At 34.3% G+C, this 15,695-nt stretch overlaps 1 protein-coding gene across 1 annotated transcript in view; it reads left to right on the top strand.

Moving 5' to 3' along the window:
- LOC105490028 (unc-13 homolog C) overlaps positions 1–15,695 on the top strand; it is a 699,235-nt gene that overhangs the window by 310,018 nt on the left and 373,522 nt on the right. The window contains exons 8-9 of the mRNA XM_011755257.3: positions 3,724–3,951; positions 4,962–5,103. Coding sequence (XP_011753559.2) covers positions 3,724–3,951; positions 4,962–5,103 — 370 coding nt within the window. The remainder of the gene's footprint in view (positions 1–3,723; positions 3,952–4,961; positions 5,104–15,695) is intronic.

Raw genomic sequence — 15,695 nt, 5'->3', positions numbered from 1 at the left:
TCTATTTCCTCTCGAGGAGATAAGATCATATGCTGAGAATGGAGGGTAATGGGGGTGAGATAGGTGACTTGAGAGTAGAAATGTTTTGGAAGAGCTGTTGAGAAAAATAGCAAAAGGAAAGAACTGCGAAGAAGGAAGAACACTGAAGTTATTTTATATATATGTGTATATATATACACACATATATATGTATGTGTATATATTATATATGTAGGTATATGTATATACACACCTGTAAAGTTTTTTATATATAACTTTATATATGTATATTTTATATATAGTTATATATAATCAAAATATATATTATATATAACTATATATGTTTTATATATAAAGTTACATATATAACAACTTCAATATTTTTCTATGTATAGATTATATCTATAAATTCTATAATTATTTGTAGATAATATCTATAGATACTTCTTCAGAAAAAAGCACAAAAATTGTAAACTGCCGTATAAAGATGGTAAAATTGTTAATTTCACCTGAAGTTTAGATGTTTTGTCTGATAAAAACTAAGGAAAAATGAGTTCTAGTTAATTGTCCCATTAAATTATGTAGAAGAGAACCAGTTTGCCCCTCTGTCTAAGGTTGGATTATGGTTGTGTTGTCCGTAATTATATTGTCTTATCTGTCAAGTAATTATTTTTAAAAGTAACAATGATGCATTTCATTTGGATATTATACTGTACAAAGTGCTTTTGGTTTACATTATCTCTTTTGATCTCATCTATTATTGATCTCTGGTTGGCATATTACTGTATTTCAATGACGCTACTAGACCTTCTGCCACACACTTTGAAGAAAGAGTCATATAAAAACTAATTTAAAGTTTTCTCTGATGACTTTTGTATAAACAAATAAGGCCAAAGACAAATAACCCAAAGGGCTGGAAATTCATGGCAAATTGTAACTATTTAATAAAGAGTTTCATTAGAAACAAGATATGTGGGTTTGATAAAGAATAGGGCAATGGAAAGTACCTGTACATCAGTGACAAAAATTAATTATGAATTTGTCTCTGTCTCTGAGCTAAACAATCTAAGATGAATAATTTTCTTCTGATCAAAAATGCAAAAGTAGAAGTTTTGTTTGTTTGTTTTGTTTTGAGACAGAGTCTTGCTCTGTCGCCCAGACTGGAGTGCAGTGGTGTGATCTCGGATCACTGCAACCTCCGCCTACCGGTTCACACCATTCTCCTGCCTCAGCCTCCCAAGTACCTGGGACTACAGGCGCCCACCACCATGCCCGGCTAATTATTTTGTATTTTTAGTAGAGACAGGGTTTCACCGTGTTAGCCAGGATGGTCTCGATCTCCTGACCTCGTGATCCACCTGCCTTGGCCTACCAAAGTGCTGGGATTACAGGCTTCAGCCACCACGCCCGGCCAAAAGTAGAAATTTTTAAAAGCTACATATTTTTTTCTAGAAATAACAGAGAAAATGCTTAAACGTATGTCTCTATTAACCTGCTGTCCACCAGTTGGCTATTTCAGTTTATGGCTCTTTTGCCTGTACATATTAGAATAGATACTCTATAATAACATCAATAATATATAAGAATAAGTGAAATTTCAAAGCAAATGCTCAAGCTTTCCTAATTATTTTTTTGATAACAAGGGGCAGTCATTAAGAATAGAAGCCTGATTCCTTTGGATGAACAATCTCTTTATATTCTAGCTTTGAATTTGGCAGCTATTGTTTGAGCATTTATTTTGTTCATGGTAGTTAGATGGGTTCTTCCTCGATTTAGAAAACTAATCCAAAGTATACTTAACTCTACATGACTTTAGCACTCCTTCCTAGAGCCTTTGGGAGCATTAACAGCAAAAATAAGAATAGCTGTTTAGAAATTTGGGGGAGAGTCAACATTTTTATGACATTTCTAACCTTTTGGACATTCCTTGCCTGGCTGTCACAGACTAAACTTTTGAGCCACTTTGTGTCTTGTAGGGAACATTTTCCAGCCACCACTGTCCTGTCCATTTAATGAATATTAAATACATGAATAAAATATGCCTATCGGATAGTTTCAACTATTTAGTGTAGCCTAAGCTAATTTTACTGTTTCAGAATTATGGACTGTGTAGCTAAACCAATATTGATAAATTAAAAACATCTTAATTTCATGCAATTTGCAAATTTGTAGCTATTCCAGGGACATGTTTCAACAGTATAGACCATTTACAATGTCCTTTTAAATCATCTTTAGTGAAATTCATTTTTTTTTATTCCTTTTTATAAATGTCGTTTAGGTCCTCAAAGGTTAAAATAAAAGATAAAGACAGGTAGCCTGCTCTTTCTACCATTGGAATGTTCATATCTTTTAGCTTCCTCTATTCACACTCATTATTATGAATATATATTTCCACTCTAGAAAACAGATATTACACTTTCAAGTAAATGAACATTTACGTTAAATTATTGCTGTCCAATTGTGTATTAATTTATCATAAGTAAAGGTAGTAGTTGACCTTTCATCTTTTGTCTTACTTTCTATACTTAAATCAGGCTCAACATTCTCAAATTAGGTTCAAAGAACATTACTGATGTTATCATTTATCGTAGAAATCGTGCTTACCTATAAATTATCCCATTTAATCTCTAAATAATTTATGAGATATTAGTATGCCTATCTCAGAAATATAATAGTTCAGAATAAAATGAGAATACTAGTTAGGCAAACTCACAGTCATGTCAATGAAAATTAGAGCAATTACTAGCTATGAACACAACTCTTTCTATTATTTTCACTATATTTCAGTTGCTTCTGTACCAAAAAGAAGTTTGATTTTATCAGTGGCAGTTCCTGTAGACACTGGTACATGAGCTTTTGCTTTCTTACTTTAAACTCACTGAGGAATTGTAGAAATTGAAATCATGGTCCGTTATTAACTCGTATAATACTGGGCAACCCAGAAGGCCATACAGAGCAATGAGAATATCTAGGCAGTAGTAGCTTAAGGTTAGGGATCCAAGAATGGAATTTTAGAAATCTTTCACTGATGGAATGATTTGTCATTACAAACAAAAATGCCCAGAAAGTTAAGACCAGTCATGAAAAACAATGCCCCAGAAATAAAAAAAGTTTTTAGTGGAAAATGAGTATTCAGTCATTTAAAAGCTCTGGATATATGAGAGAAAGAGAGTTCAAGTCGGTGTTCTATCAGTTACTTTATAGGTCTTTTAGCCTAGTAGTGTCCAAATCTGTTTTAAACAGCTCAATCATTTTCTTTCCAAGTAAAATCTTACATTCTATTTTAATGTTTAGCAAATAACAGTGATGTGTTTGAACTATTGACTTCCAAGTGACATTTGCCACTTACATTCTATCTATTTCTCCATTTTGTTTTGGATGCCCACTGAGGAAATATGTGTGGTTTGTAACATATTTGATTGTGTCTATTCTTTTTGATGTTTTTGAATTCCTTTTTAGAAAATTCGAACCACATTTTTGCACAACACCTCATTTAGTTCAGTAATACAAGAGAAAAGCCTGGGAATCACAGGAGGTCAATTTACTTGCCAATAACACAAAGGAGTACTAGTTGTTGGGAATCTCAGCAGAGCAGTTCATTCTGATATTTTTCTAAAAAGCCACCTGACTCCACAGAATGGAAACCCTCATTCGTTGTCACTCTCTCCTCCTTTTCCTCCCTCCTTTAGCCATCAAAAAGTAATGGCATGTACGTTCACATCACCATTGATTTTTCCATCATAGGAGCAGCAGAAAAGAGTTCTAAACATGGTGCCGAAGACAAGACTCAGACCATTATTACAGCAATGAAAGAAAGAATGAAGATCAGGGAGAAAAACCGGCCAGAAGTATTTGAAGTAATCCAGGAAATGTTTCAGATTTCTAAAGAAGATTTTGTGCAGTATACAAAGGCGGCCAAACAGAGTGTACTGGATGGGACATCCAAGTGGTCTGCAAAAATAACCATTACAGGTAAAAATAAGTCTTCTTGAACATTTTTATTGTAAACTGAGATTTTTGTGTTTCCTAGAAATAACTGCTAATAATAATCATAGGTAAAATAAATGATTATTTTTTCAATCATGTTAATATGAACCAGACTAGTTGGTACTTCACATTTTGAAAATGCATACTAGATAAGTGAAATAATTTTTGTCTGTGTCTTTTTCTAATCAAAAGTTCTTTCGTAGGAAAAGGTTTCTGTTTTCAATATATTCACCTGCAGTTTACAAGAAATAAGCATTTTTGCTGCCTACCAGTGATAAATTATAACAGTAGCTAATAATATGTTCAGTTAATCTTTTTCGGTGAGACAATAGATGTTATTTTACTTACTCCTGGCTCAACATCCCTCATCCATTTGGTCCTCGAGTCAGGACAATTTGAGTTTGATGATACCTAGTAAATTGGACTTCTGAAGTTGCTTGTAATGTGAACAGCAAGTGACTGTGCAGACTGTTAACACTTACCAAGCCTCTTTACTTACTCATTTTGTATTTAAAGATGAGGAAATACAAAATAAATGTGCTTTCTCAGCTATGAGATGCTTTCTCATAGTTGATATAGATGCTTTCTCAACTATGTAGAGTTGATCAATACTGACGGCAGACTCATAAATAGATCAGTTTGGATTACAGACCTTTGAATTATGTTAGGTAATTTTTCATATAAGCGTAGGTATATCTTCCTCATTTCTCTGTACATGTATGCTGTAATGTGTATGAGTATATAGTTAATATGCATATGCATGTTATGTATATAGCTACTTTGCATTAGAGACATAAGCAAAAATTACAGATTTTAATGTTGTGTATTTATTTTTATTAAACTTTTTTTAAAGTTCTGTTGGTCATGAGAATGAAAGCAACGGGGATGCATCTGTAAACCCAAAGAACCAACTGACAGAAAAATTGTCTTTATTATGATTATTTTTCGTTTCTGAGGAATACGTATGTTAAAATGTTTCTTTTGATTTATTTCAGTGGTTTCTGCACAGGGTCTACAAGCAAAAGATAAAACAGGGTCTAGTGATCCGTATGTTACAGTTCAAGTTGGAAAGAACAAAAGAAGAACAAAAACCATTTTTGGAAACTTGAATCCAGTATGGGATGAGAAGTTTTATTTGTGAGTATATAATGTGAAACTTTTACAAATATTAAATTGTTTAAGAATGAATTTAAGACAGGCATGCAAAGTATGCAATAATTATCTCATATTTTAATAATCTCTTACCCAAAAGTAATAAAAATGCAAAAGTCATGTTATAAACTCCCTCAATACTCTCATAATATTTATTATTTGTTCTTTATCCTTGGAAGCAAGTGAATAAGAAGAATACTTCAAATAAAGATGGCATGACTGGGGTGGCTTTGCAAGAGATAAAAAAAGATACACAACATGATCTATAACTTGGGATGACCCAAAATATCCGGAAATGTAATCTTGATTCAACACTATCTTGACTCTGAAGATTCATAACTAAAGACAAGGGACTTAGAGCATTTCCTGTCCCATCACTTGGGGTGGAACCACATCTACACTAGCTTATACTATTCAGGTGGCTGATGATAACTTTTATAACCTTGCATTTTCCATAAGAGCATTTATTTTTAAACCTCATATCTTTCACTGAATAGCAGGAACTCATTTTTCTCTCAAAAGTTCTTTTTTACTTTTTTTTACCGCTCCTTCATAAAAAAATGAATTTCAGTTATTATTTAGTAGAAATAAAAATTCCTACATGAGTTAAAGACAGTCTTTTTTCTTGAGTTCTCTCTTTGCAAATGCTTTAAACAGGAATCTCATTACCATGGTAAGTAAATACACACCAAACATATAGCTTAGTTGGGAATGTGGGCAATATTGTGCAAGAAGTAGAGTTTCTTGAATATATGGCCTGATGAAGGAAGTCTTAAGAAATAGGTTTGGAAAATCAGTTGGAACCAAATAACAGAAGGTACTATAGAATGAATTAAGGGATTTGGAGGATTTCTCCCTTCAGACTTCTGGGAGAGACTAATACCCTTTTATGTGTTAAAATAGAAGACAATAAAGCAATTGGAAGTTAAAATTGAATTTCATGTTGGAGTCAAGTAAATAAATAAAGCAGGAAAGGAACAACAAAGGGGAGGGATGAAGACTATGGCAAACTGGAAAACAGGTGATTCCCAGGAAAGAAACGGCTTCTGTTGCCATGCGATCATGGAGATGTGATGCAGCTAGAGCTTCCATTTTTTCAGGAAGCTGGATATCTGAAAGCTTAGAAACAGTTTTATTGAGGTATAATTGACATAACATAAAATCTACACATTTAAAGTGTACAATTTGTTAAGTTTTGACATATATGTACCTCCTGGGAAATCATCACTACAGACAAGATAATGAACATATCCATCAGTGCCCCAAAATATTCTTTATGCCTCATGAAAAGTCATCCCTTCTGACTTCCCGTGTGCCAAGGCAGTCACTGGTTTGCTTTCTGATGCTATAGGATACTTTTCATTTTGCGTTTTCTAGAATTTTCTGTAACTAGAACAGTATGGCATGTAATGCTTTGTGTGGTTCTAGTCATTCAACATAATTATTTTGAGATCCATCCAAGTTGTAGGGTGTATCAGTAGTTTATTTTTATTGCTTGGTAGCATTTCATTTTATTAATATATCGCAGTTTATTTGACCCTTCACCTCTTGATGGATATTTTGGTTTGTTTCCAGTTTTTGGTTAATGACAACAAAGTGACCCATATTTTAAATGAATGATTTATTCTAAAACTGACATTTGTATATAAATATTTGTGTGAACATATGTTTTTATTTCTCTTGAATAAGTACCTAGGAGTGGAATGAATAGTTGGATCACATATTAGGAATATGTTTAATATTTGAGATTTTTTTCCAGATGACTTTACCATTTTATCCTTCCACTACAAATGTCTGAGAGTTCTAGATCAAACCTATCCTTCCAATAGAAATGGTCCTCGACTTATGATAGTTTGACATAATGATTTTTTTTACTTTAAGATATGTTCATCACGATGTAATCCTATTGTAAGCTGAGGCATTTCTTAGGATCTATAATTGGGTTATGGTTTCTATTAAATGCCTATCAATTATGCACCATTATAAAGTTTATAAATCCTAAATTAAACCAACATAAGCTGGGGACCATCTGCTGTATTGCCCATGTTTAGTGCATTTTCAACTTACGATAGTTTTGTCTTATGGGTTTATCATGACGTAACCCCATTGTAAGTTGAGGGGTATCTGTACTTGGTAAGGCCAGTTTTTGACATTTTAGCCATTCTGATCCATGTGTAGTGTTATAGTGGTTGTGTTTTGCATTTCTCTAAGGACTAATAATTTTGAGCATGTTATCATATGCTTATGTGCTATGTATCTGCTTTGGTTAAGTGTCTGTTCAAATATTTTGTCCATTTGGTATTGCTTTTGTATTTTGTATTTGTATAGCTTTTATGGTTTCGGATTTTATATTTAGGCTTATGATACATTTTGAGGTAATTTTTGAGTATGGTATAAGTGGTAGACTTAAGTTCATTTTTTTGCATATGCACATAAACTTGTTTCTGTCACATTTTTGAAAGCACTATTTTTCTCTACTAAATTGCTTTTACATATTTGATAAAATTCAGCTCTCCATATATATATGTCTGTATTTCTGAACGTCATTCTGGTTGTTGTTGTTGTTGTTGTTTTGAGACAGAGCCTCGCTCTTTTGCCCCAGCTGGAGTGCAGTGGCACAATCTTGGCTCACTGCAACCTCCACCTCCCGGGTTCAAACATTTCTTTGGCCTCAGCCTCCGGAGTAACTGGAATTACAGGCACGCACCACCATGCCCAGCTAATGTTTTGTATTTTTAGTAGAGACAGGGTTTCACCATGTTGGCTAGGCTGGTCTCAAACTCCTCACCTTAAGTGATCTCTCTGCCTCAGCCTCCCAAAGTGCTGGGCTTACAAGCATGAGCCACTGCATCCGACCATGTCATTCTGTTTCGTTGATCTATTTATCTGTTTTCTAATAACACACAGTCTTGATCATTGTGGCTTTATAATAAGTCTGAAAATTGGGTAGAATTAGTCTACCAACCTTCTTATTTTTTCAACTTTATTTTGGCTCTTTGGTTACCTATCAATTATTTGATATTAATTTAGGAATCGATACATCATTTTTTTACAAAACAAAACAAAACAAAAAACCCTGATGGAATTTTGGTTGCTTTAAAGCACTGGCTAAGATTTCCAGTATAATGCCAAATGAAAGAGGTAAGAGCAGACGTCTTAGTCTCATTCCCAATCTTAAGTGGAAAACTTCATTTCTTGATTAACTATGAGATTAGCTGTAGCTTTATTGTAGATGCCATTTATCCAATTAAAAAGTGATTTTCTGTTCTCAGTGAACTGAGCGTTTTGACCAGAAATAGATGTTGTATTTTGTTACATTCTATTTCTGTATCTGTTGAGATGATCATATGATTCTGATTGTCATTTTAAATTTTTTTGCTTCCTTGTCTTTGTGTTTTCAGTAACAAATCTGCAGTTGTCCTTATTTTGCTTCTCTGTGGATAACATATCTCCCCTACTCCCCCAACTGCTTTTAAAATAGTTTTCTACTCATTTGTACAACTGGTTTATGATTTGACATGGTGTCATAGTCTTCCTTTTTCTAGTGTTTAGGGTTTGTTTAGCTATTTGGGACTGTGGGTCTACAGTTTTCTTTCAAATTTGGAAAGATTTCGTCATTATTTCTCTAAATATGCATTCTGCTGTCTGTTTGGAGGCTCTACTGAGGCCTCCTGAAGTTGCCCCACAGCTGCTTGACACTCTGAGGACTTTTCTTTCTTTCTTTTTAAATTTTACTTTAAGTTCTGGGATACATGTACAGAAAGTGCAGGTTTGTTACACAGGTATACATGAGCCATGGTGGTTTGCGGCACCTATTAACCCATCATCTAGGTTTTAAGCCCCGCAGGCATTAGGTATTTGTCCTAATGCTGTCCCTCCACTTGCCTCCCACCCCCCAACTTTTCTTAATTTCTTTTTTTCTTATTTTTTTTTCTTCTGTATTTCACTTTGGATTACTTCCATTCTGTGTGTTTAAATTCACTAAGCTTTTCTTCCGTAATGTCTAATCTGCTAAAATCTAAGCCACTGTATTTTTCATATTAGGCATCTTCTCTTCCATCCTAGGAAATCCTAACTGGGTCTTTGCATCTTCCATGCCTCAGCTTAAATTTTTGAAAACCTGCAATACTTATGATAACTCTTTTGATGTCCTTGCCTACCAATTCTAACATCTATGTCCACTCTTGGTCAGTTTTGATTGATGGATTTTTCTCCTCATTATGCATTATATTTTTCTGCTACTTTGTTTGCCTGGCAATTTTAGCTTGAATTGTAGACATTGTAAATGTTACTTTGTTGCTTGCTGGATATTGTAGCATCCTATAGGTATTACTGAGCTTTGTTCTGGACATAGTTAAGTTACATGGAAATACTTTTTGTTCTTTGGATCTTGCTTTTCAAATGTGTTAAAGGGGAGTGAAATAGTGTTCAATTTCAGGCTAATTATTCCCCATGATGAAGGCAAGTCTCTTCAGCATACTCTTCCTCCTAACTCATGAATTAGGAGGTTTTATCTTCTGCCCAGTAGAAATTAGTATGATTTCTAAAACTGGCCCTGTGTTGGGCATTATTGCATCTAAACTTTTAAATCTTAATGTGGCCTTGGGCAGTTTCTTTATGTGCATTCACTTATCATTACTCAACTCATTTCTCAAGGGAACCCTTGTAAAGATTGCTGAAACCTTCCTTCTGTTCAGCTCTCTTTTTTGATATTATGCCCTGTGACCTCTAGCTGCCTTGGTCTTCCCCAACTTTCAATTCTGTCTTTTAACTGAAAGAGTCTGATGGACTCTACCGTGGTTTCTATTCCTTGCACAATGATTGGAAAACTCCCTCAAGGCAATAAGCTGAAGTAATCATAGGGCTCTCTTTCTTTCTTTCTCTTTCTTTCTTTCTTTCTTTCTTTCTTTCTTTCTTTCTTTCTTTCTTTCTTTCTTTCTTTCTTCTTTCTTTCTTTCTTTCTTCTTTCTTTCTTTCTTTCTTTTCTTTCTTTCTTTCTTTCTTTCTTTCTTTCTTTCTTTCTTTCTTTCTTTCTTCTTTCTTTCTTTCTTTCTTTCTTTCTTTCTTTCTTTCTTTCTTTCTTTCTTTCTTTTGTCTTTCTCTCAGGAAATCACTGTTCATCACTGACATATCTCCATTATATTGAAAACCATTGTTTGATGTATTTTGCTCACTGTTTGATTTTTTTTTATGTGGAAGGATATCTCTGGTCCATGCTGATCTCTCTTGACTAGAATAGAAAGTCTGGAAACCTGAATTTGATTGACAAGCAAAAAAACCAAAATAAAACAGTATGTGAGCCAACATGGGGCATGTCAAAGAGAATAAAATTTCTAGAAATCTTGACTGAGTTGTAATCAGTAAAATCAAACAAATATTTATTGTATTATTTTAATCCTTCAAAGGGTCTTCCTTGATAAATCAACTGAGTAATGATAAGTACAGCTAAATAATGATGCATGTGAGAAAACTACCTAGGACCACCCAAGTACTTGATGTGACAGTTTGCAGTGCTCATCCAGACCAGGGCTAGTGCTTGTTCCCATCAGACTCGCTAAAAAGCACCATAGTTCATGGGGAAAGTATACAGAAGTACACACTGGAATGGACTATTAAACTGTGACCTATCTGTATTATTATTGGCAGTTTTCATATCATTTTCCACGTTGTGTGCCTGGTTGCCTTTTGATAGGAGGCACCGTCTGTACTGGCAATAACTATATATATATATATTTTTAACAACATCATTTCAAAGAAGAAATTCAAATTTAACACTATACCTGGCCATGCGTGAACTATATATAAGTACATAATATTTCACAGTATTTTCCACTTTACTGATAAAATATTTATTAACTTTAAGTGAAGTTACACTTGTAATTCTTTTCTATTTGTCTCCTTTTAGAATATCAAAGATAAATGCCAGCTTTTTTAACATTAATTCTTTCTGCCATCGGTTTCCTGCATTCTGAGATTTTATTCTTATTATATAGGTTCTATATCACTGACTCCAGAAATACTGTTTTGAAGTTACCAGTGCCTGTTTCAATTTATCATAAAAATGGCATGAGAATTGCAAAGTTACCTTTTCTTTATAAACAGTTCTCTTTTGCAGAAAGAAATGAGTTCACAGTGAATTTGTGTTCAGACTCTGAAAAATGTATACACGTCACAGATGAACTCATCCATGCCTCCCCCTACCCTGACAGTTCTGCCCTGTGAACTGGGGTGGAAAAAATGTATACTGACATTCTGAAAATAGAATGTTTTATTAATAGTGTGACTTTAACTTCTGAGCTTTAGCTTGTCTAATATGAAAAATAGGGATAATAATACATACCTCACAGAATTGTTATGTTTTTTGAGATAGATACCATACATAAATTTCATAGAACTTGTTAAGTATTAAAAATGATAGCTGTATTATTATTAGAATTAATAACATGATTATATCTTTGTGCTGAGCTTCAGGTCTTTACACTAAATATGACAGTAATATTCTCATGCCAAAAAAGTTCCACCTTGAGTAGTGATGGCAAGGGAGAACCAATGAATAGGTTGCTGTAAAAAGAAAAAAAGAAAAACAGTTCTCCTAAAATAAGAATCAGAGAACTGAGACTGGGAAACGAATCTGAGAGATAGTTTTGTCCAAATTCTTCACTTCACTGATGAGAAAATCAAAGCTCGATGATGGGCTGTAGTACATTCGACACTACAGAGTAGCGCCCTGTTGTGAAGCCACATATAAGATACAAGTAGAGATTAGGAAGTGTAATTTTTTTTTCCCCTACATCCAAACGCTTTACTTGAAAAAGTGCTGCAGACCTAATCAAGGCAAGCAATCACAAAACTGGTAAAATGAAAATGTAGTTGAAATAGTCTTTCAACTTTGGAATTTGGCCTTAATTATCCCCCCACTAATTGCACTTTAATGTCCTCTAGGGATTTTAATGCTAAATAATTTCCATTTTAATTTTATTTCTCTTACTTTAAAACAAAGTGTTTTAATTTATAATCTTTCAAATACTATGGATGTTGTGTGATTTCAGAATGGGGCACTCTTGACAGCATTTGGAGAGAACAGAGGCATGACCAATTAAGCCCTTACAGAAATCTGAGTTACAAGGGGTTGTAAACAAATGTTTAATTCCTAAAATATCACGTGAAGATTAATTAAGATAACACATATGAAAGCACTTTGAAAATGATAAAGTATCATATAAATCTAAGGTGCTGGTTATCTTTGTTCTTTGATCCTAAATTCTATAGTTGATCATTTCATGATTAATTATGACATTCAATTTCACTTTCCTTTGCTAACAAAGACATTTCCTTTGTTAATGAAATGTCTTATGCTCATCATAAACTATTCCCTCAGGAGGAAGACAAGTAAGTCTCTCTCAGTGAGTTATATAGAGAAAATGCCAGTATGGTATGCCAGTTTGAATAAGAAATTTGAGAGTTGGGAGACTGACGTTTTGTGCATATGTTGATGTTGTTTTCTGAGGACACTGTAGTTGAGGCCTTGGTGCCTCCTTTTTGCAAACTTCTGAAATAAAAACAAATTTCATGCTGACTCACTACAAGAGTTGAGGTAGGTCATAAAGGTGATAGTAGATATGTGTTACTTAATCTGTTTTTAATCAATATTAACCATGGGAGTAAATAATTATGTTAATGAAAGTCTAGTCAACAAAATGCCTGTGATAGGAGTGCAAATGTGTCCTCATTTATCTACCTATCTATCTTTTTTTGACTAGCATTGAATAGGCATGGGAATGGTAGTTAAATGTTCTACTTATGTAACTGACTGAACAATCAACTCCACTTGCTTTTTGGAGTATCCATTTAATTCCACCTGATTTCCTGAGTGACCCTTATATGTAAAGCACTGTAGTTAAGTACCATGGAAAGTATTGACTTAAAGAGTGATTCCATGTTATACCAAAAGCTATCTGGCCAACAAGATTATAAACCTGAATTCCAGAACTATTCTGCGTCTAACATGTTTCTTGACCAATCCTTAACCTCTTTGAATCTCAGTATCATGATGGGAAATGTGCTAAAAGTTATTCCCTATCTTGAGAGACAGTAATACTTAACTCACAATGCTGTTGTCTAGAGACATGATAGTTTTGGACTTTTTGAAGTATATGGCAGCCACATTCAATTCCTAGCTACCCAGATGTGGTACACAGAGTGCCTCAGGCCAATGGCTCTCCACTATGCCATGTGCTGCTCAGCCGGGGCTGAGTATGAATTAAGCATAAAGTAAACTCTGTAAAAGATAATTTATTTAATACCATACTTAAAAATATTTTGATAACACAGCAGACTAATATTTTAAAATGACAGCCTGAACATAATCATAAATCTGATTTCTTGCCTAGATTACCAGCAGTCTTTTCCTAGGCTATGTGGGAAGGGAGTATTTCCTCAGTTGCCTGAGCCATTTTACAGTGACGGTATCAACATCAGTAAGTCATTTGTCATAGAAGATGGTTCCACAGTTTCTAAAGCAAGGAGTTTAGTCAAACTTTATGGGATTAGAATTTATCTGTCTGTCTGTCTATCTATCTATCTATCTATCTATCTATCTATCTATCTATCTATCTACCTATCTATCTTTTTTTGACTAATCATTGCCTACATTGTGATTATGTCTAGCAGTAAGGAAATAATAACCAATTCTGCTGTTCACTTACTAAATGAGATTGAACCATTACCTATCCACATACAGCAAAGCCAACATAACAGAATTTACATTATCTCTGCTTCTCACTAGAATCTAAGGGTTTTATAATAAATAACGGAAGGAGTTATGGAGAGATCTAAATTGAATGCCATAAAATATGAACTTAGGGGTCACCAAAGAGAATTAATTCACAGTAAACTAGAAAATATCAAATCAAGATGCATTTTTAGAGCTATCACTGTAATATTGCATAGGTAGAGATGCAAGGTGCTATGAACTTGACTTCATTTTAAATTGAGAACCAAACAGAATTTAAATAAAATCCCCCAAATCTTTAGGGAGCAGTTGGGGTACAAATAGCAGTCTTTGGGGTAAAAAGGACTGTTCTGCAGGAATCCTTCTCAGTCAGAGGAAAGAAAACCCTCTACAATTAAACTAGTACATGGAAAATGGAATAGGTGAGGACAAATTTTAATATATGAGAACAGAAAGCCCTTGCAGAAACCAGGAAAAGTCAAACAAATTGTCCCAAGGGCAGAAATGATTATGCTTGTTTATTCCTCTCTTCTTCTCTGAGAGTTCGCCTGCATCTGTTTTATCCTCTTTCCATTTGCACACACACACTCTCCTTTCCACTGAGTCCCTATCTCCCTCCTCTCCCCACTTTTCCCCTTCCTCTCTTCTCTGCACAATGATCTGATGCTTGATCACTACTCAATAGATTTTCTTGTTTTTCACTTCCCCATGGTATATAATAGCCTTGGTCATGTGTTTCCCAACTCTAGCACTCAGTTTGCTGCTGGAAACCCCTTTGAGTTTTTCAATAATTAGCTCAGTTCATCTTTACAAAGCACCATACAAGTCCTGGTTATTGGTCTATCAATGATCGGAACATCTTAAAACTATCACTTGTATGTTTTATGTGTGGAACGGAGACCAGGGAGGTCTTAATGGGGCATGCTAGTCACTCATTTGTGGGTTGAAGCAATTTCCCCTGAGTGGAATACATCTAGTATTACACTATAACCAACTGATCTAGCAGCATTTTCAAGATTCCAAAACTAAAATGCCAATCTATCTTTACTTGGTTCATTCCTTCACTTCTTGGATATATCCCTTGTGTAGACCACCTATTTTGAAAGCAGAAAAAGATCGATATGCTAGTACTGTCCCTGGCCAAACTGGGAGTCTGCAGATCCCTGTTGACCCAGGTCCATATAGTGTAAAATTCAGCTTTCTGAGCATTTTTTGTTAGTGTCAGACCCAACACTCTGTAGAGAAATAATTCATTGAACATGTATTTAAGTATGAGGTACTCTCCACAGTGTTACAGGCACTGAGGTAAATATGAAAAACACATGATTTTTTTGCCCCAGAGCTTTAATTACAATTGGAGTGGAGATGATGCTGAGGCTAACATCGTCAGTAGGGGGAGCCAGTCCTAGGGAGGTTGGGGGAGAAGTGGCCAGTTCTGCCTGGTGCTGCCAACTTAACAATAGGATAGATATTTGACTCCAAGTAAAAGATGTTTAAACCAAGGTAGTATTTGAAGGCTGGACAAAAGATGTTTTAAATAGGTAAGCAATGTGTTGAAGAAATATTAATGGCAAGGAAGAAATATCTAAAACAAAACCCAAATCACTGCAAAATCATCATAATTATAGGCATGGATATTTGTGTGGCCATTTACTGTATCTCAAATCTTATCACATGTATAATACTTCACAATGTAATCATTGTCATTATGATTGTTGTTATCATTTTACATATGAGAAAGCCAGGGCTTCGGGAGACCAATAGATTTTTGCTAAATAATCCATCCCAACAAGCAAAATGAAAGAAACACCACTCATGCCTACATCTTCTATTATCACATAAATAT

Source organism: Macaca nemestrina, chromosome 7, assembly GCF_043159975.1.
Source record: "Macaca nemestrina isolate mMacNem1 chromosome 7, mMacNem.hap1, whole genome shotgun sequence".
In the NCBI taxonomy this organism is placed as follows: Eukaryota; Metazoa; Chordata; class Mammalia; order Primates; family Cercopithecidae; genus Macaca; species Macaca nemestrina.
This window is presented reverse-complemented; position numbering and strand designations above follow the sequence as displayed.